Source organism: Poromitra crassiceps (assembly GCF_964638095.1).
Source record: "Poromitra crassiceps genome assembly, chromosome: 16".
In the NCBI taxonomy this organism is placed as follows: domain Eukaryota; kingdom Metazoa; phylum Chordata; class Actinopteri; order Beryciformes; family Melamphaidae; genus Poromitra; species Poromitra crassiceps.
Genome location: NC_139645.1, coordinates 24,262,364 through 24,290,227, shown reverse-complemented (window position 1 = coordinate 24,290,227; position 27,864 = coordinate 24,262,364). Strand labels below are relative to the sequence as shown.

Here is a 27,864-nt window from a genome sequence, read left to right as displayed (position 1 = left end):
AATTCTGTCTACTACAATGAAACACCATTGAGTTTAACCTCTGATCTAGAAATGGTGTTAGGTCCTACTACCTAACAGGGTGAGAGCAGCTTGTTTCAGATTCAGATGACTTTATTTATACCAGAAGGGCATTCAGTTCTAAAGCGTACCCGGCCCCGACGTTGACTGAGTGGGACTACATGAGTTTGTAGAGTTTGCAGAGACCTGAATGGGAGGGGCCATCTTTCCTCATTTGTTGCCGTGGATACCACTGATGCAAAACCTGGCATCCTGGACACTTATCAACAGACCATGTTATCAAAAACTCCAGATGTCAGAAAAACTGACAATGTGCAACGTTGCAAGAAGTTGTGTGTCTTTACACACATTCAGCACCAGTGGCTCCTGCATTACATTACTGGCTTCCTTGGTAAGCTAAGCAGGTCTGGCCTAGGATACTCCTTGGATGGGAGACTGGTGCTGGATGTGGTGTTGGAGGACCAGTAGGAGGTGCTCTTCCCCTCTGGTCCAAATGGTACCGTCCTTCAGATGAGACGTTAAACCGAGGTCCTGACTCTCTGTGGTCATTAAAGATCCCATCTGCACTCTTCACATGAGTAGGGGTGGAACCCCGGAGCCCTGGCCAAATTCCCAAACAGGCCTTTCTTCAATCATGGCCACCTAATCATCCCTCCTTACTTAATTGGCACATTCAGTCCTCAACTCTCCACCGTGATAGGCTGATGTGTGGTGAGCGTTCTGGCGCAAACTGGCTGCTGTGCATCACCCAGGTGGGTGCTACACATCGGTGGTGGATGAGCTGAGTTCCCTCCCCCTCCCTCCCCTGATATGTGAAGCGCTTTGAGTGTCTAGAAAGGCACTATATACATCCAATCAATTAATTATTATAATTACTAGAGCTAATGATGATACTGTATGTATCAAACATTTGTGTTTGCAGAGGTCAGCACCACAGGCAGAGAGCAGAGTCTCCAGTACCCAGCTGTCTGTCTATGAAGAGTGATCAGTCTAAAGATGATTTAATATACTTCAGTAATGAACCTGGAAACCTAGACTGTGAGTCTCAATTTTATTATTTTTGTCTAGAATGCATTTCTAAAATTTCCACATATATTTTGATGAAAATTGGTGGACCCCCTGCAGTACCTCCACGAACATTTCAAATCTACTTTTACATTTTTCAACAGCATCCCCCGCCACCCACCAGAGAGCAGAGTCTCCAGTACCCAGCTGTCTGTCTATGAAGACTGACTGGTCTAAAGACAGACCTCCAGGTTTCAGTAATGAACCTGGACCTTCAGACACAAGGTAAGAGGACTGGTTATACTGCAATGAGGAAATGTTATTTGATATCCTACACTATTGAGGTGAGCTCAAATTAATGCTGAACAAACAATGACTCAAATTAAACAATGAATAATGAAAATTGAAAAAGAGCTAAGTAGGCTACAGATATGGGCTATATCTGGTGAACACAGAGCCCACTAACAGGCCTACAGCTCAGTTGCTGCAGCATATTGATGTGGAGAATTTATATGATGTATATAAGCTATACATCTATGTATCTATCGCTCAAAAGGCCACCTCCCTACTGAAGAAAGTATTTTCTATTCATACGGGGGTCACACGTTATTTCTCTATCATCACAATTAACGGTATGTATATTTACATTCTGTCATTTATTTTAGCTGACACTTTTGTGAAAACGTAGGGTAGCTTCAGTTGTTTTAAATTGTGTGTGTGCTGTTTTTATTATTATAACAATAATTATTTGTATCGATCAATTACTAGAAATTTTAGGGGACTCCAATTGAATTCCATGCGACCCCAAGTTTGGGAAAGCCCGGAGTAGCCCCTCCCTCTGGAGTAGCCCCTCCCTCTCCTCCACCCACGCAAACCACATACGTATTCAGATTGTCCCTTGCAGATCAATAAATCTTTAGTGAATTAAACTTTAGGACACAGATGTGTGAATACTCTTTGAGTATAAATTACATCATGCAAGTTCTCAGGTGTTTTGCTGCAAAAATGCCTCCATAGTTTCTGTCTAAACCAGTGTAGTGGTAAATACATACATGTAAACTATCCAAGGTGAGTAGTTTACCCACTATATATATATAGAGAGAGTATATATACAGTATATATATATATATATATATATATATAAATATGTAAATAAGCAGCACAATTTTTACACCGTCGTCGTGTGTTTCAACAGAAGAAGACTGGGTTTAACGTTAATAATGCGACTCACTTCTAGATTTGCTCGGTGGATTATAACGTTATGCTTGGCCGAGTTGAAGAGTGGCACCTGGTAATCCAGATGGCTGGTCAGGGGTAGAGGACAAGGTTGACAAAGGCTTTCCGCCGAAATGTCAGATTTTTCTCTGCCCAATAAAAGGCTTTTTTTCAAATTAGCCTACCGTGAGTGCCGGCTCTCCTCTTTCATTGTTATCTATTATCCAGGCACCCGGTCTGTTTTTCATATAAGGAGTTGTGCGCTTTACCTCAATTCTGGTCAGGGGTAGAGAAATCACTCTGATTGGCTGGTCAGGGGTAGAGAAATCACTCTGATTGGCTGGTCAGAGGTAGAGAAATCACTCTGATTGGCTGGTCAGGGGTAGAGAAATCACTCTGATTGGCTGGTCAGGGGTAGAAAAATCACTCTGGTTGGCTGATCAGGGGTAGAGAAATCACTCTGATTGGCTGGTCAGGGGTAGAGAAATCACTCTGATTGGCTGGTCAGAGGTAGAGAAATCACTCTGATTGGCTGGTCAGGGGTAGAGAAATCACTCTGGTTGGCTGATCAGGGGTAGAGAAATCACTCTGATTGGCTGGTCAGGGGTAGAGAAATCACTCTGATTGGCTGGTCAGGGGTAGAGAAATCACTCTAAATTGGCTGGTCAGGGGTAGAGAAATCACTCTGATTGGCTGGTCAGGGGTAGAGAAACACACTAAACACTCTGCTCATTTCCCAACTTCATCTCATCTGATCATTCCAATACACGGATATTTTCACGACGTGACTTTGGGAAAGTCCATCGCCTCCCGCTGCAGGATACCTATTTAGTGTGGTTTCTCCTTATTCTTCCTTTCTTCTTCCACAAGCAAAAGACCAGACAAGACCTGACAACACCAGTTCCATTTGACACTTTTCATCTGACATATTCTCCATTAGAAGGAGCTATATTAAGTGAGAGAAATAGTAGGCAAACACTGCTTTGTTTCATTAATCATGTCTCACACAGGTGCAAATTGTACGTACTTGTTGCAGCACGAACTGGTTGTTCCTGGACCAACATTTCCTCCTAGTATGGGCCGGGAAAACCCCGCCTCAAACTCATTTGATTGGTCTCCACAATTGCTTCTTCCTGAAAATGTGCGACAAGTAAAAAAGATGTGGTTAAGATTAGGGTTTTCTTATCTAACCACGACCATAACCAAACCCTAACCCTAACCACATTGTTGTACTTGCCTAAACCTAATGTTTTATAAAAATGTGTGTGGTTAGGGAAGGGCTTCTAGTCATGAGTCCAGACAGGCAGCTTGCAGGCAATTGTTCGCTAAGCCTTGGCTGAGGAGCTCTTTACCTGAGATGATGAGAGCTTCCTCAGCATCATAGATTTTCAGCCTAGCTACCAGGCCAAGCCCCAGCAGCAGCCTAGCTACCAGCTGAACCACCAGCAGTCTGTGTGCCTGCCTCTCCTGAACCGATTAACCTGTGAAGAGCCCATCCTGATTGTCTTCTTCATAAAGACACAGATACCTTCACAATGTTCATAATGTGTTTCTCTCAGGATGCAGCAGGAGAGAGCAGACTCCCCTGAGCCCAGCTGTGTGTCCATGAAGAGTGACTGGTCTATGCCTCACCCTTATAACTTCAAAGATGGACAGCACTCTACTGATCTGAGGTATTTATTTGAAACTGATGATCACAACAGATGCTGTTGTCAGATTCACAGTCATCAGATGTAGAATTGGTCCGATCCTTCATCACATCCAATCAGAGCAGCATTTACACAGTTGAGTTCATTGTGTGTGTGTGTGTGTGTGTGTGTGTGTGTGTGTGTGTGTGTGTGTGTGTGTGTGTGTGTGTGTGTGTGTGTGTGTGTGTACATCATGTCTTCTCAACAGAGTCGAGGAGAGGTCAGAGGTTTCCAGTGGTCATTCTGCCCAGGAGCATCAAACAGACCTGGACTCCATATTTATGGTGTGAAAATAAAATAACACGTTACCTCAGCTACACACAAAAACACCCTGTACTTCACCATCAAGTGAAATCAACCTGTTACAAAAAGGTCAGATGTTACTGTATCATCACAGCTAGTTATTATGGTTAGGAGTTACTAAGTTATGCCTTGGCAGATATATCAAGGAGGATGTCCTAGTCAAATTCAGGAGTTTTGTCATCATTGGTGAAAGTGGGCGGGGTCTATAGTGTAAGCATGTAATAGCGGTAAATCAAGTCTATTCGCATAATCGGTTGCAAACTGCTCAGCCTCATCTGGAATGGCATTTCTGACATGCTATTTCGCAATTTGACCAAAAGGGGGCGCCGCAAATGTAAAAAGTGGGTGTGGCCTAACACAAAATATGCCGTAACTTCACACCCGTTTGTAACTCCCAGGCTGTTTTTCCAATTTTCAGGCAACTTTTTTTCCACGTGTTCACCTGAATGTGCTCTACAAATTTGCTGGACTATTAGGTGTTCAATTTGCGCAAGGTTTGAACCACTGCCCCATCCACTCTGAAGGACTTTTCTTCTTTTTTTAACACATCTTTATTCTAACTAGCAGGATACCCGTCCCGTGCAGTGTAGCCTCAAGCCAGACTGTCTCTTCTACATTCTATGAATGCACCTTAGACAGTCTAATTCACGCCCACTGAACATGGTCAAAGGAAGTTGTGGGGAAAAAACGCTTCAGACCGGAGGAAGTTTGAACCGATGCAGGTGATTCAAGAAATACGAGCAGATGAGGCGGGACATCCGCTCTGATTTCTCCAATCACCTGCCTTTAGGCGAGACATCCAGGATATCACCCTATCATCGCTCATTACTTTCCCTGAGTTTCTCTTTCCGTTTTGACCAAGTTTTCCCAGTTACAATTACAGACGTTTAGTCGGAAGCATTTGAAAATTGCGAGAGCAAACCGTCTTAAGAGACTACATGCAGTGTATCTGTGTACCTGTAAATGTTGCTTCTCTGCACATTAAACCTGTATCGTGTGCTGCAGGCTGGCCAGCGCGGACAGTTTCCCAGCCCCATAAATGTCATAAGATTGATCAGAAATAGCTCCCCAACAGATACAAAAACATGAGCACATGTGCTTGATGAACATACAAAGAACTGCCGTGATTGGATTTGTGAAACACACATTTAAAGAAATCATGATTCCCTTCTCCCTGGAGCTTCTCCTCTGACAGCTCCTCACTCGCCTCAGGCAGCCAGACTGCAGGAGCTCCGCCCCTGGCTGATTCGTGCGGTGGAGGCTGCGTAGCCATTGTGCAGCATGGCCAAGTAGCGCCAGAGATTTGATATCCCACCGTCTCTGGTTGCGCATTTTCTTCTCTCAGATGTTTCCACTCACGCCCGCGCCTCCTCTCAAGTTGTCTTGCGCCCCCCAGTGGAGACACGCCCCACACTTTGAGAACCGCTAGCCTAACCCAATCATTAAGTCTTATGTCCTCCCTTACCATTAGCCTTTAGCCCTAATGTAAGATGAAATCTCTATCTCTAGTTTACTGACGTGAGAGTGAAACTTACTCACTTATGTGTTTGCAAGTGATCGCTGTTTAGGCAGCAGGGTAAAGATTACAGTTCATTAATTCACTGGTCTTCTTGATCTTCTGCGCTATCCGTCATGGCGTTGCTCTGAACTGGGGCATGGTTGGCTTGGTGATACGCAGCTCCATGGCGTCGGTTTCATTTGGACCACTTCGGATGTCGCTTGTTCTGGTCTTCATTCAAAGGCTGGATGCTTAGGAAATCCACAATCCCCAAATGTGATAAGTGTTGCATGTAGATGATCAAATATCCTATTAGTTTGAGAAGGTGCAACTCTATAATGTCACGTGGAGTTGCTTGCTACTCCCGTAGCTTCTGCTACGTTAGTTACAAAACAGTCTTAATCATCAGTTCCACAGGTCTGTGCATCCACACACGACCAGCTGTCCTCAAGAAACATAGCTTCACAGGTCTGTGCGTCCACACACGACCAGCTGTCCTCAAGAAACAGTAGCTTCACAGGTCTGTGCGTCCACACACGACCAGCTGTCCTCAAGAAACAGTAGCTTCACAGGTCTGTGCGTCCACACACGACCAGCTGTCCTCAAGAAACATAGCTTTACAGGTCTGTGTGTCCACACACGACCAGCTGTCCTCAAGAAACATAGCTTCACAGGTCTGTGCGTCCACACACGACCAGCTATCCTCAAGAAACATAGCTTCACAGGTCTGTGTGTCCACACACGACCAGCTATCCTCAAGAAACATAGCTTCACAGGTCTGTGCGTCCACACACGACCAACTGTCCTCAAGAAACATAGCTTCACAGGTCTGTGTGTCCACACACGACCAACTGTCCTCAAGAAACATAGCTTCACAGGTCTGTGCGTCCACACACGACCAGCTGTCCTCAAGAAACATAGATTCACAGGTCTGTGCGTCCACACATGACCAACTGTCCTCAAGAAACATAGCTTCACAGGTCTGTGCATCCACACACAACCAGCTGTCCTCAAGAAACATAGCTTCACAGGTCTGTGTGTCCACACACGACCAGCTGTCCTCAAGAAACATAGCTTCACAGGTCTGTGTGTCCACACACGACCAGCTGTCCTCAAGAAACATAGATTCACAGGTCTGTGTGTCCACACACGACCAGCTGTCCTCAAGAAACATAGATTCACAGGTCTGTGTGTCCACACACGACCAGCTGTCCTCAAGAAACATAGCTTCACAGGTCTGTGCGTCCACACACGACCAACTGTCCTCAAGAAACATAGCTTCACAGGTCTGTGCGTCCACACACGACCAACTGTCCTCAAGAAACATAGCTTCACAGGTCTGTGCGTCCACACATGACCAACTGTCCTCAAGAAACATAGCTTCACAGGTCTGTGCGTCCACACATGACCAACTGTCCTCAAGAAACATAGCTTCACAGGTCTGTGCGTCCACACACGACCAGCTGTCCTCAAGAAACATAGCTTCACAGGTCTGTGCGTCCACACACGACCAGCTGTCCTCAAGAAACATAGCTTCACAGGTCTGTGTGTCCACACACGACCAGCTGTCCTCAAGAAACATAGCTTCACAGGTCTGTGTGTCCACACACGACCAGCTGTCCTCAAGAAACATAGCTTCACAGGTCTGTGTGTCCACACACGACCAACTGTCCTCAAGAAACATAGCTTCACAGGTCTGTGTGTCCACACACGACCAACTGTCCTCAAGAAACATAGCTTCACAGGTCTGTGTCCACACACGACCAGCTGTCCTCAAGAAACAGTAGCTTCACTTCAGCTACCAGACTGCTTTTGATCCATGTGGTTCATCTGTCGGCGTCCTCAATCAGTATCATCAACATCAGCTGCTCTTCCTTCATCTTAGGATGATGTCATTTCATGGACAAGAGAAACCTTTGACCCAAATATGTCAGTCCAGTACTTTCCCTACAGCCCCCCCTAACGGTACACCTCCAGTACTACCATAATATAAGCAAAATCCTAATAAGTACTAAGAATAAGAAAGAAAGAAAGATGGATTTCTAAAAATTAAAGAAGTTATTTGACTAGTGTCATGATTGTAATTTTCTGCAGGGCGTAGCATATAAACCATTCTGGTCATTATAATGTCCCAAGTCCCAACACAGTCTCACAAAGAATTGTGACATATAACGTGGGTCCACAGCCCAGACGTTCTACTTTCACCAAAACACCTTTAAAATTGTTGAAATTAAAGTTTGTTTGACCACTAGAGGGCGGGGCCGAGGCGGGGATGAGGCGAGGATGATGCTCCCACAACTCTCTACTGGGGCAACTCAGTGGTCACAGCCAGCTCAGTAACCAGGAAGTAGCTGTGGACTGAAGCAGAAACTGATGTTCACATTCAACTATTTTAGAGCCATTGTTGTGAAACTAGAAGGCTTTGTGCTGTGGGTCAACATTTCTATTCCATAATTATTTGTGAGATCATGTTGAATCTCCATGCTGCACTCTTTAGATCAGTGCAGGCTTTCAGTCTCTGAAGATGGATTTAATTTTGTCTGCAGATTTTACTATGAAGGTTTAATATGTATATTATTCTGTTCCAGCTGCTTGAGGAGAACATCGTCACCTTTGTGAAGATGGAGCTGAGAAGGTTGAGTCCAGATGAGGCAGAATGCTCAGAGAGTCAGAGTGAGGAGGAGGTGGATGGTGTGGAGGAGGAGCAGAGGAGGAGCACAGAGGCTTTTCTGCTCTTCCTGAGGAGAATGAAGCAGGAGGAACTGGCTGAGGAGCTGCAGAGGAGTAAGAGTCTTTAACAGCTTTAATGTCATGGAGAGAGAGGGGAGGTGGTGGAGAATGGGTGATTTATGTCTGTTAGAGTTTTGCTTAGTTTTCAAGACAATGATGCCACCTATAAGTGAAAGAATTGACAAAACAATATAGGAACAACTCATTTGGGGCGCCTCATCTAATTCATTTGAATCAGGTGCACAAGCTGTAGCTGGAAGATGCTGTCAAGCCACAGTTCTCAACCGACTTGTTAAGACGTGTTTAATTTTTTCTGAATGTATTTGAGTCATCATCGGTTTGGAACATGCCAAATCCATTCCAACAAGAACACAAGATAAAGGAACTGAGTTTAGCCCTCCTTCATGTTGGAACTTTACAGTTTATAGTGGCTATAGTTTAAAATGATAGAAGCCATGAGCATGTCCAAACTCTGCTGAAAATCTAAACATTTGCCAAACAAGATCTATTAATTACAAGATTTAAAGGTCAATGAGCAGAATCCCTCTGGATAATCTGGTAAAATTAATAATTTGTTAATGTGAGTGTAATATGCTGAACACAGTGGTGCACACTGGGAAACACAACAGCACCACACCAGTTGTCTTTCACACTGAGCTGCACACAATCAGGACCTGTTTGTCCACTCACCACTGATGAGCTGAAGAGATGTCATGGAGTGGAGATACACATTTACCAGGAAATGTTCACATTTCTCATGTTTACCAAAACATCTGCTCACTGATGTTCTTTGTTCTTTCAGAAACTCAACATCCACAACAAGAACACAAATCCAGTCTGAAGGAGAAGTTTCAGTGTTTGTTTGAGGGCATTGCTAAAGCAGGAAACCCAACACTTCTGAATCAGATGTACACAGAGCATTACCTCACAGAGGGAGGGAATGGAGAGGTCAATGATGAACATGAGGTCAGACAGATTGAAGCAGCATCCAGGAAACCAGTGAGTACACAGTACTACAATAATATAAGCAAAATCCTAATAAGTACTAAGAATAAGAAAGAAAGAAAGAAAGAAAGAAAGAAAGAAAGAAAGAAAGATGAATTTCTAAAATTAAGAAAGTTATCTAACTACTGTCATGATTGTAATTTTCTGCAGGGCGTAGCATATAAACCATTCTGGTCATTATAATGTCCCAACTTAGTCTCACAAAGAATTGTGACATAGTAACGTGGGTCCACAGCCCAGACGTTCTACTTTAACCAAAACACATTTAAAATTGTTCAAAAGTAAAGTTTGTTTGGCCACTAGAGGGCGGGACCGAGGCGGGGGTGAGGCGAGGATTAGGCTCCCACAACTCGCTACTGGGGCAACTCGGTGGTCACGGCCGGCTCAGTAACCAGGAAGTAGCTGTGGACTGAGGCCGAAACTGATGTTCACATTCAACAATTTTAGAGCCATTGTTGTGAAACTAGAAGGCTTTGTGCTGTGGGTCAACATTTCTATTCCATAATTATTTGTGAGCTCATGTTGAATCTCCATGCTGCACTCTTTAGATCAGTGCAGGCTTTCAGTCTCTGAAGATGGATGTAATTTTGTCTGCAGATTTTAGTATGAAGGTTTAATATGTATATTATTCTGTTCCAGCTGCTTGAGGAGAACATCGTCACCTTTGTGAAGATGGAGCTGAGAAGGTTCCGGAGGGTTCTGAGTCCAGATGAGGCAGAATGCTCAGAGAGTCAGAGGGAGGAGGAGGAGGAGGTGGATGGTGTGGAGGAAGAGCCGAGGGGGAGCACAGAGGCTTTTCTAAACATCACACTGCTCTTCCTGAGGAGAATGAAGCAGGAGGAGCTGGCTGAGGAGCTGCAGAGGAGTAAGAGTCTTTAACAGCTTTAATGTCATGGAGAGAGAGGGGAGGTGGTGGAGAATGGGTGATTTATGTCTGTTAGAGTTTTGCTTAGTTTTTAAGACAATGATGCCACCTATAAGTGAAAGAATTGACAAAACAATATAGGAACAAATCATTTGGGGCGCCTCATCTAATTCATTTGAATCAGGTGCACAAGCTGTAGCTGGAAGATGCTGTCAAGCCACAGTTCTCAACCGCAACAAAGAAAGAACATATAACCAAACAAGAAACAAATTATTAGAGAGAGAAGAACATTATATTTGAGCTTTGCTCATTTTGATCTCATTTGACTTGTTAAGACCTGTTAATTTTTTTCTGAATGTATTTGAGTCATCGGTTTGGAACATGCCAAATCCATTCCAACAAGAACACAAGATAAATAAACTGAGTTTAGCCCTCCTTCATCTTGGAACTTTACAGTTTATAGTGGCTATAGTTTAAAATGATAGAAGCCATGAGCATGTCCAAACTCTGCTGAAAATATAAACATTTGCCAAACAAGATATATTCATTACAAGATTTAAAGGTCAATGAGCAGAATCCCTCTGGATAATCTGGTAAAATTATTAATTTGTTAATATGAGTGTAATATGCTGAACACAGTGGTGCACACTGGGAAACACAACAGCACCACACCAGTTGTCTTTCACACTGAGCTGCACACAACCAGGACCTGTTTGTCCGCTCACCACTGATGAGCTGAAGAGATGTCATGGAGTGGAGATACACATTTACCAGGAAATGTTCACATTTCTCATGTTTACCAAAACATCTGCTCACTGATGTTCTTTGTTCTTTCAGAAACTCAACATCAACATCAACATCAACACCCACAACAAAAACACAAATCCAGTCTGAAGGAGAAGTTTCAGTGTTTGTTTGAGGGCATTGCTAAAGCAGGAAACCCAACACTTCTGAATCAGATGTACACAGAGCATTACCTCACAGAGGGAGGGAGTGGAGAGGTCAATGATGAACATGAGGTCAGACAGATTGAAGCAGCGTCCAGGAAACCAGTGAGACCAGAAACAACCATCAGATGTGAAGACATCTTTAATCCCTTACCTGGAAGAGATGAACCAACCAGAACATTGATGACAAAGGGAGTGGCTGGCATTGGGAAAACAGTCTTAACACAGAAGTTCACTCTGGACTGGGCTGAAGACAAAGCCAACCACAATATACAGTTCATATTTCTGTTCACTTTCCGAGAGCTGAATCTGCTGAAAGATAAAGAGTTCAGCTTGGTGGAACTTCTTCATCTCTTCTTTCCTGAAACCAAAGAAGCAGAAATCTGCAGCTTTGACAAGTTCCAGGTTGTGTTCATCTTTGATGGTCTGGATGAGTGTCGACTTCCTCTAGACTTCAAGAACAACAAGGTTGTGACTGATGTTTCAGAGTCGACCTCAGTGGATGTGCTGCTGACAAACCTCATCAAGGGGAATCTGCTTCCCCTTGCTCGCATCTGGGTAACCACACGACCTGCAGCAGCCAATCAGATCCCTGGAAAGTTTGTTGACATGGTGACAGAGGTGAGAGGCTTCACTGACCCACAGAAGGAAGAGTACTTCAAGAAGAGATTCACAGATGAGCAGCAGGCCAAAAGAATAATCAAACACATCAAGGCGTCACGGACCCTTCACATCATGTGCCACATCCCAATCTTCTGCTGGATCTCTGCTACAGTTCTGAGCGATCTGTTGAAAACCAGTGAGGGAAAAGACCTGCCCAAGACCCTGACTGAGATGTACATCCACTTCCTGCTGGTTCAGTGCAAACAGCAGAACATCAAGTATCATGGGAGAGCTGAGACAGATCCACACTGGACTACAGAGACCAGGGAGATGATTCTTGCTCTGGGAAAACTAGCTTTTGAGCAGCTGGAGAAGGGCAACCTGATTTTCTATGAAGCCGACCTGAAAGAGTGTGGCATTGATATGACAGCAGCCTCAGTGTACTCAGGAGTCTTCACACAGATCTTTAAAGAGGAGTGTGTGCTGTACCAGCAGGAGAAGGTCTTCTGTTTTGTCCATCTGAGCATTCAGGAGTTTCTCGCTGCTGTCTACATGTTCCACTGTCACACAAACGGGGATGAGAGGGTACTGGAGACATTCCTGAAAGAAGAAGAAGAAGAAGAAGAAGAAGACGAGGAAGAAAAAGAAGAAGAAGATGGTGAACAATCCCTGGATGTCTTTCTGAGGAGAGCCATGGTCAAATCCCTGAAGAGTAAAAATGGCCACCTGGACCTCTTTGTCCGCTTCCTTCATGGCCTCTCACTGGAGTCCAGCCAGAAACTCTTACGAGGCCTGCTGGGTCAGACAGAGAGCAGGCCTGAAAGCATCCAGAGAGCCATCAGCAACCTGAAGGAGATGAACAGTGATGATGAGAAAGATGCAAATTTCTTAACCTCTCCCGAAAGAAGCATCAACATCTTCCACTGTTTGATTGAGATGAATGACCAGTCAGTACACCAGGAGATCCAAAAGTTCCTGAAGTCAGAGAACAGATCAGAGAGTGAACTCTCTGAGATCCACTGCTCAGCTCTGGCCTACATGCTGCAGATGTCAGAGGAGGTTCTGGATGTGTTCGACCTGGAGGCCTACAACACATCATCATTGGGGCGACAGAGACTGATTCCAGCTGTGAGGAACTGCAGGAAGGCTCGGTTAGTACTCTGTTAGTAACAGTATAGAACAGTGTAGACCAGCGGTTTTAAATGTGTGAGGCGCGCCTCCCCTGACGTGACACGAAAAAAATATAAGAAAATACACAGCCTCCACCGGACATGTCCACGCAGTAAAAGTAGTGTACGTGGTTGTCTGCAGAGAGCCTGGGCGCACACCCTCTGATGACGGAATTTACGTCACGCAGACCGTGGCTTCATCCGGGGGCACAGCGCCCACAGTCTGACTGCCTCTGTGAGGTGAGCTCAGGCTGTCAGAGGAGAAACCAGAAAGAAGGAAAACACAATTTTTTTTAAATGCGCGTTTCACCAATCCGATTGCGGCAGTTATTTGTATGTACATCAAACACATATATGGTCATATTTTTGTATCTGTTGGGGAGCTATTTCAGACCAATTCTACAAGATTTATGGGGCTGGAGAACTGTCTGTCCACGCTGGCCAGCCTGGCTGCAGACACAGTCCATAGAGGATGAACATGCAGAGAAAGCAACATTTACTCGATACACTGCACGGGGCGGGTATCCTGCTAGTTATAATAAATATGATTAAAAAAAACGATTAAAAGTCCTTCAGAGTGGATACAGATGTATACAATGTTTAAAAGAGGATATTTGAAAATAGCAGCATAAATAGGTTTTAAAATATTAAAGAATTTAGGATAAAGATGTTTACATCTTTGGAACTCGTTATGCCCGAGTGGAGCATAGAACAATAATAGTAGCTAATAATGGCAATAATAAATGTTGAGAGAGAGAGTGTGTGTCTGTGTGTGTGTGTATGTGTGTATGTGTGTGTGTGTGTGTGTGTGTGTGTGTGTGTGTGTGTGTGTGTGTGTGTGTGTGTGTGTGGGGAGGAGGGAGGGGGGTGTTGGTCTATATGTTCTCTGAGGGGAGGCACAGTCTCCCACACTTTGAAAACCCCTGGTGTAGACTAGAGTGACCTTCATACCTGACACCATCAGAGTTACAATATTTCATACCAATGATTAAGATTCAAGATTCAAAAACGTTATTGTCTGTCACAACGCAACAGACATTTTTCCTTCCACCAGGCTCAGGTGCATGTTACAAAACACATTAAAAACACACAGACACATATAATAAAAACTGACAAAAGCAGTGTTAAGATGTTAAAAGTGCAGTGCCAATTTAAAAGACAATACTAGTAATAATACTAATGTATTATATAAACCATATATATACACACCTATATAAACTATAGCCTATATATAAACTGTATAAAAAAAATATATATATAGATATATATACAGTATATATGTGTGTGTGTGTGTGTGTGTGTGTGTGTGTGTGTGTGTGTGTGTGTGTGTGTGTGTGTGTGTGTGTGTGTGTGTGTGTGTGTGTGTGTGTGTACAGGAACTAATCTCCCATGCAGACCCTGGCACCGTGACATGATTGCTAGCTAACTAACTACTTGTGTATGAAAGTTTTCCCCCAGTCTTCTCCTGCCTTCAGCTCATGTTAGAAATATCATAATTACAGAGAGTCACATGACCGAGCTGACAAAGTGGTAAATATGATGCTGTAGGCTCAAAACTTTAAAAGTTACTAAACCCCAACCAAATCTGTGGTGAAGCCAGACTGACTCTAATGGTGTCAGGCTGTTCTACTGAGCTGTTTTACCACATACTGAAATCTCCATCATTTTTCATTATTTTCTTAAACTGTTTTTTACAGAAATGCTTTAATATGATACAATTGCATTCATGTATTATTTTCTGTTTGGTTTATGCTTATACATTAAAGTCCCTGGAAACCAGAAATATTTTTATTTTATTTAGCATTTTGAGTTCATCACATCACAGGAACCAAATTTGAACGATGATGAACGTCGCAAAGTATATAAATTTAGGTTTGACAGTCATGGCAAAAGTCATGAGAATCAATTATATTTTAGAGTGTATTTTCTCCCGCGGACTGTGTGGGCGTGTCCCGTCTGCAGCAGGTATTTTCCTCTCTCTCTCAGAGCAGACTGCTCGGAGGAGACTTCTCTCCGTTAACGGAGAGAGAGAGAGAAGGAGAGAGAGATGGAGTGTGTGTGTGTGTGTGTGTGTCAGTGTGTGTGTGCGCGCGTGCGTGCATGCGTGTGTGTGATTCGATTAAATCTTATGACGTGATAAGATCATGCATTTTAGCACCGCGCGCTCCGCTCTCTTCAATGACGAAATGGAAACCCAGACCTTGTAGAAAAGTGTCGATTTTTGGTGGTTAGGGTTGAAAGTAATTCTCTCTCTTTTCTGAGGCACACAATTACTCACATAAGACCCTAAATTGAATAGTGCTTTGATAATCTCTCATTTCACATTAAATGTGTAAACAGTCTTTCTGTCTGTGAACTCTGAGACCTCAGCTCTGAAGTTCTGGGTTCTGGGTTTTCAGGCCCGGCGCACCTGTGGGTGTGCCTTAAGGTAAACCAGGCGTGGCCATGCTAAATCCTCACGTTTGCTCAATTCTTTGTGCTTAGAGCTCTGAAAAGCAGGTCTAAAACCCTGCTGCACCTGAGTGCACAATTATTCTCCGCACTGCTCCAGCAGTGCACGGGAAATCCTTGGGGCCCTATCTTGGTACAAGCGCTATCCGCTTTTTTGCGCTTGAGTCCGGGTTTGCACGCCTTACGTCTTATGCTATCTTCCCTGCATCTTATGCTATCGTCCACCTCCCGCCAGTGCCAATTTGTGTGTCGGGCACGACGCCTTCCAGTTTTGCGCCAGCGTCTGGGCCAAACACAGGTGTGGGCGTGCCCCAAGCCAAACCAGGTGTGTCCCCGCAAAATCCTTGCCTTCTGCTATCGTCAGCATGCGCACAATTCTTTGCACACGGATGTCCCATTAAAATACAAATGCCAGGACATCAAATTCTGCTGCTAAAATTGGGTAACAGCAGATTACTCAATGAGGCAATCAACTATTATTCACTGAAAAACGTGTATCACATGTAAAGTACCACAATCATGCTGATATCCTCTTTCTACAGTGGGCTAACCCCCCTCTCTCCCCCTCTCTCTCTCCAAAACCGTGTGTGCACACACACACACACACACACAGTAGATTACTTTGAGCAAGTCGTGTGGGCCAGTGATACAGTAACCCCCTTCCCTGCAATTGCACGCATGCAATAGCCTATTAAGATGAACCTGGGACTTGGGACAATTTTGATATGTTGAAATAGGCTAGAATTAAATTCTCACACATCCCTGCCTATTAAAGAAACAAATATTTTTACATGTGTATGTTATAGCCTATTTATATGAACAAAACGTCTAATGCACGTGGACAACCATATGACATTTGCGCAAATGAATTGGAGGGAATGAAAGGAGCGACACTGATTGGTTGTGTGGATGATACACTGGGACAAGTGGCATTTTGCGCATCACGGAGAATAGCAGATGATTTGGGAACGTCCATTAATTTGTGCTGCGCCCGACGCAAGCGCTAAATTACCGCTTTTGCCACGATAGGGCCCAGTGTTATTGTTATGTGATGGTGTTGATGAGATGTTTGATGCAATGCTGTGGAGATGTTCAAATTACGCATGGAGATGTCCATCGTGCAATTTCATTCAAATTCATTTGCAGCTTAAAATGAATAGACAACACCTGTTTGATATTCCCTTAAGTGGAATTTCTTTGGGGGAGTTTATGTGAAAATTATGAGGTGAAAATGTTTTGTTAATATGATTGAATATACCCCCCCTCTCTCTCCAAAACCGCACGCGTGTACACACACGCACACCATACTGCATCATACTGCATCGCCCAGATTAGTTAATCATCAATGCCTTAATGCCAATTAATAGCCTACTATAATATTAGTCTACAATTATTCCCCCCCTTTGAGTAGCCTACATGCATCTGTCAGTTCCCATCTCGCTCCCTCAGGAAAAAGATAGGCTACAAATAGGGGTTAATGGGAAATTCATTGAGAAAACTTGGACATTGTAGCCTACTTGCAATATTATTGTCAATCAAATGTCCCTGTTTCCTCGTTGCAAACACGTTTCTATTTTCCAGCCAACCAAAGAACCTGAATTGCATCAATTAAAAGCTGCAAATCACAGATGTTTTTAAATGATGTGATGATTGTTGTGAGATGTCAACACACTTGACCACGCCCCCATTTTGTGGTGCGCTCGGCGCTAAACACGCGCAAGCGCTAAATTACCGCTTTTATGACGATAAGGCCCCTGGTCTCAGCTCTGAAGTCCTGGGGCTCTATCTATCTTTGTAGTAATTCACATGTATTAACTCTCACATGTAAAAAGGACACAGACTCACTGCTTGCCTCTAACGTGAAGGTGATAGTAGGAACTCTAGAATTAAGAAATTCCTTCAACCCCTCCAGCTCCTCAGATGAACCAGTGAACACAAAACAAATCATCAATGTATCTACCAACATTTGACAAAAGAACAAGAAGGATTGTTCTTATAAACATAATCAACCTCAAATTTGCCTCGTTTTATATATGAGGTCACACCCATTCTCTCATTAACACTGAGGAAAGCCACAGGCTGAAACACCTCTGTTCACTGCTGCTGTGTGGATTAAAACCTTTTTTTCAAACTTGACCTGTAAGTGCTGCTAGTTCCATTTGACTTTTCAGTATTTGCTTGAGCCTAAACTGAGTGAAGAAAAGATATGAATATATAGGCTACAATACAATAAGCCCTATTGTATTACCTGCCTTCATCTGAGAAATCCCTTGCCTCCCTTTCTCTCTCTCCCTATCTCTATACAGTATATATCTCATTCTCTCTTGGCAATGTAAATAAATAGATAGATAATGATAGATAGAGTTCATTTGCAGAAACAGTTAAGTGCCATTCTTACAGTGAATAGACAACACCTGTTTGATACTCCTGGGAGTGCACATTAAAAAGTAACATCATTTGGGTGATTTATGTGAAAATTATGAGGTGAAAATGATTATGATCGTTAATACAAATATGTGCCGGGTTCTCCACGCCCACAAACGGTATTAAAGGGAGTGAGAGACGGGAATCTGATTGGTTTGATTGATGTGATGCCCAGGGTCTGGGCTTTACATCAATCAAACCAATCAGTGTGGCCTGCATCATTCCTGCCTGCACAGGTGATAAGCACGCCCATTTCATGATTTTGCATGGAGCACACAGGCATTTTGCGCAGCAGGGAGAATAGCAGAGGGTTTGGTCACGCCTCCAAATTGCACTAGTGCCCACTGTTAAACACTGCACAAGCACTAATCAGTGCGTTTGCGAGACCAGGGCCCCTGGTCTCAGCTGTGAAGTTCAACTTCTTCTTTATTCTTTATTCAGATTGAGGTTCTGCGTGTTGACAAGGGTTCACTGTGAAGTCGTGGCCTCAGCTCTGAAGTCCAACCCCCATCTGACAGAACTGGACCTGAGTGACAGCAACCTGCATGATTCAAAAAAAGTGAAGCTGCTCTGTGCCGGACTGGAGAGTCCACACTGCAGACTGGAGACTCTGAGGTCAGACATCATATTTAATAATGTGCTGATATGAATATTATATGGATTTTGTAATGTGTGGACGTCTGTATAGAGTCGATCAATCTGAAATCAGACATGATCTGGTTTTAGGGGCTTAGATCTCAAATTCTACTCATGTTGTTTGCCTTAATCATTTTACTCTGGAGAGGAGAGAGGGAGAGAGGGAGAGTCATATAGGCCCTAAATCACCTGATTACTATTTATGCAACTTCTTTGATTCTGTTATATAATACTTGCTTTCTTGCCTTTAAAGGATGCTTTACTGGTAATCAACCCACTTTGTATCATATATAAATATAAGCACATGGGCAGCCTTTATCTTCTCTCTCTGTTTACCTCACGGAGAAAAATGGAGAGGGGGTTGGAGCCATTTCAGTGGTCTGTACAGACCATTGGTCTGTACCACTAGGGGGTGCTAAAGCGAATGGTCCGGACCAGTTGGTGTGGTCCGTCACTGTACCACGGACCACTGGTGTGTGGTCGGTCAGGTGGTCTGTCACGTGGTCCGTCAGTGTTCCTTATAATAATAATAATAATAATGCATTTATTTTATATAGCGCTTTTCAAGACTCAAAGATGCTTAACAGTAAAACAAGAAACATGCAACAGGCAGCAGACACAGGCAACAAATACAGGCAACAGATACAGGCAACAGGCAACAGATACAGGGGACAGGTACAGTGTGGGTAAAAACACAATAACAGTGGCGGTTCAGGGCAAGGTTGTATGGAGAAGCAGAGGAGAGGAAGAGAACAGGAGGGAGGGGCAGGTGGGGGGGGCGGAGGGTGATGATTTGGAGGAGGTGGTCAGGGGTAGGGGAGGTTGTAAGCTTGGGAGAACAGGTAGGTTTTAAGTCGGGTTTTGAAAGTGGGGAGTGAGGGAGAGTCTCGGACGGTCTGGGGGAGGGAGTTCCAAAGTTGGGGTGCGGCACGGGAGAAAGCACGGTCACCAAAGGTTTTGAGTCTGGATGGGGGGACGGTGAGGGTGGCAGTAGAAGAGGATCGGAGTGTACGTGAGGGGCGATGGGGGATGAGGAGGTCAGTCAGGCAGGGGGGGCTAGGCTGTGGAGGGCTTTGAAGGTGAGGAGGAGTAGTTTGAAGTCGATGCGTTGCTTGACGGGGAGCCAGTGGAGAGAGAGGAGGACAGGGGTGATGTGATCACGGGACCGGGTGTGAGTGAGCAGGCGGGCGGCTGAGTTTTGGACCATCTGGAGTCTATGGAGGGAACGGGAGGTGATGCCGGTGAGGAGGGAGTTGCAGTAGTCAGGGCGGGAGGAGATGAAGGCATGGATGAGGGATTGAGCAGCAGGGGGGAGAGGCAGTGTCTGACTTTAGCGATATTGCGGAGATGGAAATATGAGGTTTTAACAACAGAGCTGACGTGGGGATCGAAGGAGAGGGTGGGGTCCAGGATGAAACCAAGGTTGCGAACCAGGGGGGAGGGGGTGATGGTGGAGTCGTCAATGGTGAGGGTGATGGGTCCAGCTTTATTGAGGGTGGATTTGGTGCCAATGAGGAGGAGTTCCGTTTTGTCACTGTTGAGTTGGAGGAAGTTGTGGGTTAGCCAGGTTTTTATTGCAGATATGCAGTTTTCGATGTGGGTGAGGGGTGGGTTCTGGAGGGATTTGATGGTGATGTAGAGCTGAGTGTCGTCGGCGTAGCAGTGGAAGTCCAGGTTGAATTGACGGATGATGTGACCAAGGGGGAGTATATAACAGATGAAGAGCAGGGGGCCAAGGACTGAGCCCTGGGGGACCCCCTGCAAAACAGAGGAGAGGGTGGAGGAGTGACCGGAGAGGGAGATGAACTGTTGTCTGTCGGTGAGGTATGAGGTGAGCCAGTCCAGTGCGGTGCCCTCAACACCCAGTTGGCGCAGCCTTTGGAGGAGGATGGAGTGGTTCACAGTGTCAAAGGCTGCGCTCAGATCGAGTAGAACTAGGATGTTGAGGGCACCAGAGTCAGCGGAAGTGAGGAGGTTGTTGATGACTTTGGAGAGGGCGGTTTCGGTGCTGTGGTAGGGACGGAAGCCAGACTGTAGGGGTTCATAGAGGTTGTGGGAGTGAAGGTGGGAGTGAAGTTGGGTGGCGACGATGCGCTCGAGGGTTTTGGAGAGGAATGGGAGGTTGGAGATGGGGGCGGTAGTTGGAGAGGTTGGCGGGGTCGAGGGTGGGCTTTTTGAGGATGGGGGTGACAGCGGCGAGTTTGTAGACAGAGGGGACATGACCTTGGGAGAGTGACTGATTGAAAAGGGCAGTGAGGTGGGGGAGGAGGGCGAGGAGGCAGGCCTTGGTCAGGGGGGTGGGGAGGGGGTCGAGGGAGCAGGTGCAAGACTTGGAGGCGGTGATAATGTCGGTGATGAGGGAGGAGTCAACAGGGGAGAAGGCAGTGAGGGAGGGGGGAGGTCAGGGGGAGGGAAGATGATAGTGGGGGGGGGAGGGGCGGAGGGGTTGGCGATGGAGGCAGTCAGGGAGGAGTGGATTTTGGAGATTTTGCTGTTGAAGGCGTGGAGAAATGAGTTGCAGAGTTCAGGGGAGGAGAGAGTGTTATTGTCCGGGGGTTGGAGGAGCTTTTTGACAGTGGAGAAGAGAGTGCGGGGGTTCCTGTTGGTGCTGTTGATGAGGGTGGAGAAGTAGGCAGATTTGGCGGCTAGGAGTGCATCACGGTAGGAGGAGAGGTGCTGTTTGAAGAGTTCGGCGTGGACAGTGAGGTGGGTTTTCTGGTGAAGTCGTTCCAGTTGCCGGCCGGTCTGTTTCATCGTGCGGAGTTGGGGGGTGAACCAGGGGGAGGAGGAGGTGAATGAGACTGTGGAGGTTTTCAGGGGGGCCAGGGAGTCAAGGGAGTCAGTGAGTGCAGAATTGAGGAGGGTGGCATAGTCATCAGGGGAGGAGGGGGCGGAGTCAGTGTGTGTGGGGGGGGGGGCAGAGGATATAGTCTGGGAGAGAGTGGGTAGGTCAGTGGATTTGATGTTACGGAAGGAGATGGTGCGTTTGTTGGGGCGGCGGGGTGAGGGCAGGGGAGCAGAGAAGAGAATGCAGTGGTGGTCAGAGAGAGGGAAAAAGAGAGGGTGAGGGTTGGAGATGGGTAGAGAGGAAGAGCAGACTAGATCGAGAATGTGGCCTTTGGTGTGGGTGGGGAAGTTGATGTGCTGAGTGAGGTGAAAACAGTCGAGGAGAGAGAGGAAGTCAGATGTCAGAGGGGAGTCAGGTTGGTCAACGTGGATGTTCAGGTCACCAGTGAGAAGGAGGCGGGAGGAAAGAGAAGAAGCGATGGTGAGGAGTTCAGAGAGTTCAGACAGAAAAGAGGGGTGGGGCTTGGGGGGACGGTAGAGAAGAAGGACAGTGATGGAGTTGGGAAGTGAGAAGGCAAGGTGTTCAAAGGAGGACATGGATGGGAGGTTGAGGTTGAGTTCATTGATGACTAGGGAATGTTTATGGAGAACGGCGAGACCCCCCCCCCCACGCCCAGAGAGGCGGGGCTTGGCGATGTAACTATAGTTGGGGGGGTGCCCTGATTGAGTGAGTAGAAGTCCAGGGGCTGTTGCCATGTTTCGGTGAGGAGGAGAAGATCAATGTTATTGTCCAGGATGAGTTCGGATATGACAGGTGATTTATTGGAGAGAGAGCGAGTGTTCAGCAGGGCAAGGGAGATGGATTTGGGAGCAGGGGGAGGAGGGGGAGCAGGGGGGAGAGAGCGGAGGTTGTTGGGGTTAGCAGAGCGGCAGGTGGTATTGACGGGGGGGCGGGAGTTAGTCCAGAGTGAAGGAATGTTAGTGTCAGCAGAGTAGTGTAGGGTCTGGTTGCGGTTATGGCGGGGTCCACGGTGGATGAAGCGGCGGCGGCGGAGAATGTTAGATTTGCTGGCGGCGGTGAAAGCAGGAGCAGAGAGACTGTGGTTATTGTTAAGTGAGTGAAGGTTGGCAGCAGAGTAGGTGAGGCGGGGGAGAGATTGTGGAAGTTGGGGGGTAGGTGGAAAAAATAATGGTCCAGGTGGAAAAAATAAAAATGGTCCAGGGGGAAAAGATAGGAGGAGCAGAAGAGTCCAAGATGGAGGTATGATATGAGGAGAGGTGACAGTAATCCAGGGAGAGTGGAGTTGACGGTTAATAGTGGCAGGTAGGGTGGGTTGTTATTGTAGCAGTTGTTATTGTTGTTGGTGTGAGGATTGATGGTGCTGGCCCAGGACCGAGCCCGTGCGGCGGGGCAGCCCAGCCGTGCCATGGTGACAGACCAGCTCCAGCAGCAGTGAGGGAAAGCGGGGTGGCAATCACTCACCTGCAGAGATGGCTAGCAGAGGTGGCGGGAGCCCACGAAATGGCGAGGTAGTGGAGGCTGCCTCCCAGGACGTGGGTCACGCAGCGCAGCACGGCTGGGCAGCGATAGGAGACGGCACGCAACGGGTCGGTCGTGGAGGGGCGAAGCAGATGGAGTCCAGGCAGTGAGAGGGAAATGATAAATCCAACGGGAGAAGGTAATCCAGAGATGTGTTGATCGGCGGAGGGGAGACAGGAACGAGGAAGTGATCGATCGGTTTGACGGGTAATCCAGAGGGTGGTGAGGACGTGTTGAACAGCCAGGGGAAAACGGGAGTGATCAAACAGTTTAGCAGGGAGGATAGAGACACGGACGAGGACGGGTGGACCAAAAACAAAACAAAATAAACACACGAACAGCTAACAATAACGAAGAGTAAAGACGCGGGCAGAAGCGGCAATCGCAGCAACAGACGCCAGCAGTCCTCTGACCCGGAAACAAAATTTTAATGCATGGTCAGTCAGCACAGACGCTCTGACCATGGTCCGGACCACTTAGTGTGTAGTCGGTCAGCTGGTCAGTGTGGTCAGTGTGGTCTGTCACGTGGTCCGTCAGTGTTCCTTCTCATTTTAATGCATGGTCAGTCAGCGTACAGACGCTCTGACCATGGTCCGGACCACTTAGTGTGTGGTCGGTCAGCTGGTCAGTGTGGTCTGTCACGTAGGCTATGGTGATCAAAAAAGGAACGTTATTCTCCCTTCACTGCCATTCATATTTTTTCCAGCGCTGGTACAGGAAGTGATGTTTCACTTTGGCTCTCTATAAGAGCAAGTGAACCAGCACAGCGGGCAAGCTGCAGGGTGGGCATGCCGCCTAGAATGTTCAGCTGTAATAATTTGAATTGTTATAATAGTATGATCAGATCTCGGTCACCAATCATACATGTTGCTACCTTGGAATCAAGAGAAAAATAAATGAGAAAACAATGAATACGACTACCTTGTCCTCTAGGCCAGTGGTTCTCAAAGTGGGGTCCGAAAAAACTATTTTCACTATAATTCCATCCATAAGTATCACAATGACAGAATACATGACTATTTTGGTCATGGGTTTCATACACTTTCTGTAATAAAACATCCAAAAGCAAATATCTTATCAGATGGGGGACCCTGAGACAAAATCTTATCAAATGGGGGTCTGTGGTCTAATTTGTGTCAGTTTAGGGGTCCTTGATGTGAAAAGTTTGAGAGCCACTGCTCTACACCATGTGTATCTGTTTAAGTCAGGATTCTGTACAGCCTCCAAATGTCCACTAGATCTAGAGATGCCTTCATTCCTTGAATTTCACAGAGAGCCTGGGGATGGTTATTGTAGGAATGAGTACCTGCACGCTCTTTGTTTATATTTAACTCATTGAGTGCCATGGACGAACATGTTCGTCATTTCAAATAGTAACGTAGAGTGCCAAGGACGAACATGTTCGTCAATTGCGTTTTTTGACGGGGGGATGTCGATCTAAGCCTCTTACATCGCCTCTTACAATATGGGAGCTATTGAATGTGTCTAACCTATTTTACAGAACCCTTAGGTGGCGACAGTGCTCTCCAGATTACAGAAATTTCAGGAATACAGCCTGAAAAAGCCGTGATCAAAGCGAAACCGCTCATGCTGCAGCCCAGAGCCATGTAGATTGCTCTGGCTGCTGCTTGACGGTGCCTGCCAACAGCAATCAATCCGCGCACACAACTGATCCTCTGCCTCTGTCTGTCTGTCTGCATATAGTTTCTCCACACGATTACCCACCAGAAAGGCAGCACCCGACCCCGAAGGGCCAAACCTTTACCTGCAGTCCCGTTTGGCATTTCCTTGTCGCGCTGTGAGCTGTTGCAGTGCTTTCGCGCTGTGAGCCGCTGTGAGTCGCACCGCCCGCAAAAACGGAGGCTCCGAAAATAGACTGGGTGGGTGTGGGGAGGAGTTTGCAGCTCAGGGGGGGAGAGGGGGGTGGGGCACGCAGGCTCCACAGAACTACACCAGGTCACTACATCAGAAAATATTAGCTAGAGTCAGTGAATGTGCTTGAAATGCTGCATTTCACAAAAGGCGGAATAACTCAGCTTCTAGATAGAAATGCATGTTTTTGCTGTTTTTGACCTATCTTCTCCGGCTGATAACTAAAGAACGGAAAATGGTATTGTTTATTGTTTATTGAAAGGATCCCCATTAGCTGACGCCATGGCGACAGCTAATCTTCCTGGGGTCCACAAAAAAAACACAACAAGACATACAAAGTACATGCAATACAATACATAACATAGAACATACATTAAAATGATACTGAGCAATCAAATGCTTAGGTGCACAGTATCAGTGCAAACAATACAATAGAAATTAGAACAGAATAGGAAACTTTTTTTTGCTGATGATACAATAGAGTCTCCTTGTTCTTTTTGCGTGTTCGGTGTTTACATAGTAATATCACACAATATTCTGTGGGCCTCGAGAAATCACTGAAAACGCTCTGAAACTCTGGCACTGGGAGCGTCCGTTCTCCAAAAGTGGCTGGCACTCAATGAGTTAAAACTGTATTTAAATGTCCAACTATGATATTTTGGTTATTCTCTTGAGAAGAGATAATACTATGGATTTCAGTGTTGGGCAGTAACGCGTTGCGTTACTGTAATTAGTTACTTTTTTAGTAACTAAGTAATATAATTAGATTACAGTTACTAATCCAAGTAACGCATGCGTTACTGCGTTACATCATTGCCTGCCAGAATGCAGTGTTTTCTATGTAAAAGAAGAAAAGAAAACATTTTATCCTCACGGACTCAGGTAGACCTGTCGCGCACACATATACGTCATATTGTATGTGCGCGCGACAGCGTCAGAGCGTGCATGCTGGCTTTCAAAACAAACTGAGTCAGAAGAAGGAGACAAGCAAGAGAAATATGCGTTCAAAAGCTGGAACATTATTGTCCTTTGTAAATTATGTGCGAGCAGCTTGGCAGATGCTACCTATTTGCACTGTTGACTCGCCCTCTTAACGATGCATCATAGAGAAAATAGCCACGAAGAACAATATCAAGCTGCCGCAGCCACACAGGAAATGACGTTTGCTGGCTACCTCGAGAGATAATATGCGAGGATGGAGGATAGGGATGGAGGCTAAATTAAAGGCGACGCCGCGTGAGGTAGACTTGGGTGGTGTAACAGTTCACTGGATTAACAGATACACTTTGAGTAAGTGTTGTACACTTTGTTACTTCCTAACCTTCTCGTCAAAGCCTTCTGACCGTAGTCAGACGGCCCAGTGAATGTTGACAGATCATCACTTTTCTTTCAGCAACGAAGCTTGAAAAGTTTGCATTGAGGGTGTGTTGTTTTATTGCCACTCCGACAGTAACAACATCTTTCTTAAACTCACGTTATCTGTCTGACTGTCTGACTGACTATCATTTCACGTCTTTTCCAGTGTGAAGCTAGCCAGTCTTAACACACCACTTCCTGTTCTTTCTAACCGAATTTCAAAGTAAAATGCCTTTGGCGTTTCTTTGAACATACTAGCCTATATAATACCAAAGCGAAAATAATTAATACAGTGACATGCTAGACATGTAACAACTTAAGTGTAAGGTATTTGGGGTAAAAAAAAAAAAAGTAACTAGTAACGTAACTAGTAACGTACTTAGTTACTTTTTGAAAAAGTAATCAGTAAAGTCACTTTTATTACTTTTTTAAGGAGTAATTAGTAATCAGTAACTAATTACTTTTCCAGAGTAACTTGCCCAACACTGATGGATTTCCTCTAAAAGATTGGATTATCTTCATTTGGAGCATATATTGATTATATTGATGTGTAAGTTATCTATTGTGCATGAGAGAAAGAGCCAGCACTCAAAAATGTCATTTGAAGTTTTATTCCTGTACTGTATGTATCACAACGTACGCGTTTCAGCAAACAGCCTTCGTCAGCGTTGTGCTGTGTAAGGCGGAAAAGGGCGTATAAATACAGCCAGACAGGAAGTACATTCAATTAGGGCAGACATTTTTTTATTCAAAAAGTGCCTTATGCATCGATGAGATATAATAAAATACAACCCAGCATAGTACATAAGCATTGATATGTAGAGTAGTACAAGAATAGAAAAAATAATATAATCATGGACAACCTCCATCCAGAACACATTCTGAGCACAAAAGTAACATTAGAAACAGAGATGAAAAGTCATCTGTGGCTAGACATTTTAATTCCATGGGCCATGATGTGTGTACACTCAGGTTTCAGGGAATAGAGGTGGTCAACCCCTTAAAAAGAGGTGGCGATAGGGACCGAGCCTTATTACAAAGAGAGGCTTTTTGGATCCACACACTCCAGTCAGAACACCCGAAAAGGCTCAATGAAGAATTACTGTTGGGCTGCATTCTTTAAAAGTATTTCTCACATTGTATAATTTTCGTAATTGAATTTTCACTATTTGAATTTTCACTGTGTATCTTAAATCTATGCATGTGTGCCAGTCATGGCTTTCTCCTTCCTGTCTGTCACTTTGAAGACAACAGTACTATTTCCTTGACTGATTATTTTATTATTTTAAATGTATACATGTAAAATCCAGTCCTTGTTTTATCTCTCTCCTGCTGTCACTTTGAAGACAACGGTCCCTATCGTTGCATCGGCGCAGTTTCTAGGCCGAGCGCCAGCCGCAGCGCAAAGCAGTGGGCGTGGACAGGCGCACTTGATATCGTCGTGCTGGCGCTAGACGCAGCCCAAAGCATTACAACCACGCCTTTTAAGCGTAAAATTATGCACCGTCATGCTCATTGGATAAGTGCAATAAACGAATCGCACGCTTGCCTTTTTAGCTCCAATTCCACTGGTCCCGCAAAACCTGACGAAAGCCAGGCGCTCTGCCCCCCCCCCCCCTCCCTTCATCCAGTCTGCTGTCTCCATTATAGGCTATTATTCCATATTATTATGCTTCTCAAACCAATCTAACTGCAGTTGAAATACTGCAAGCATGTAAATACGCTACACTATAGCAAGATCAAAGTGAAAAG

General features: G+C 45.3%; 1 protein-coding gene across 1 annotated transcript in view; it reads left to right on the top strand.

The window, feature by feature from the left end:
- Nucleotides 1-27,864, top strand: part of LOC310791537 (NLR family CARD domain-containing protein 3-like) — a gene marked incomplete at its 5' end in the record, with an annotated part of 69,498 nt that overhangs the window by 2,114 nt on the left and 39,520 nt on the right. Inside the window, 2 exons of the mRNA XM_083653211.1 lie at nucleotides 11,165-13,028; nucleotides 18,363-18,536. Coding sequence (XP_083509337.1) covers nucleotides 11,165-13,028; nucleotides 18,363-18,536 — 2,038 coding nt within the window. The remainder of the gene's footprint in view (nucleotides 1-11,164; nucleotides 13,029-18,362; nucleotides 18,537-27,864) is intronic.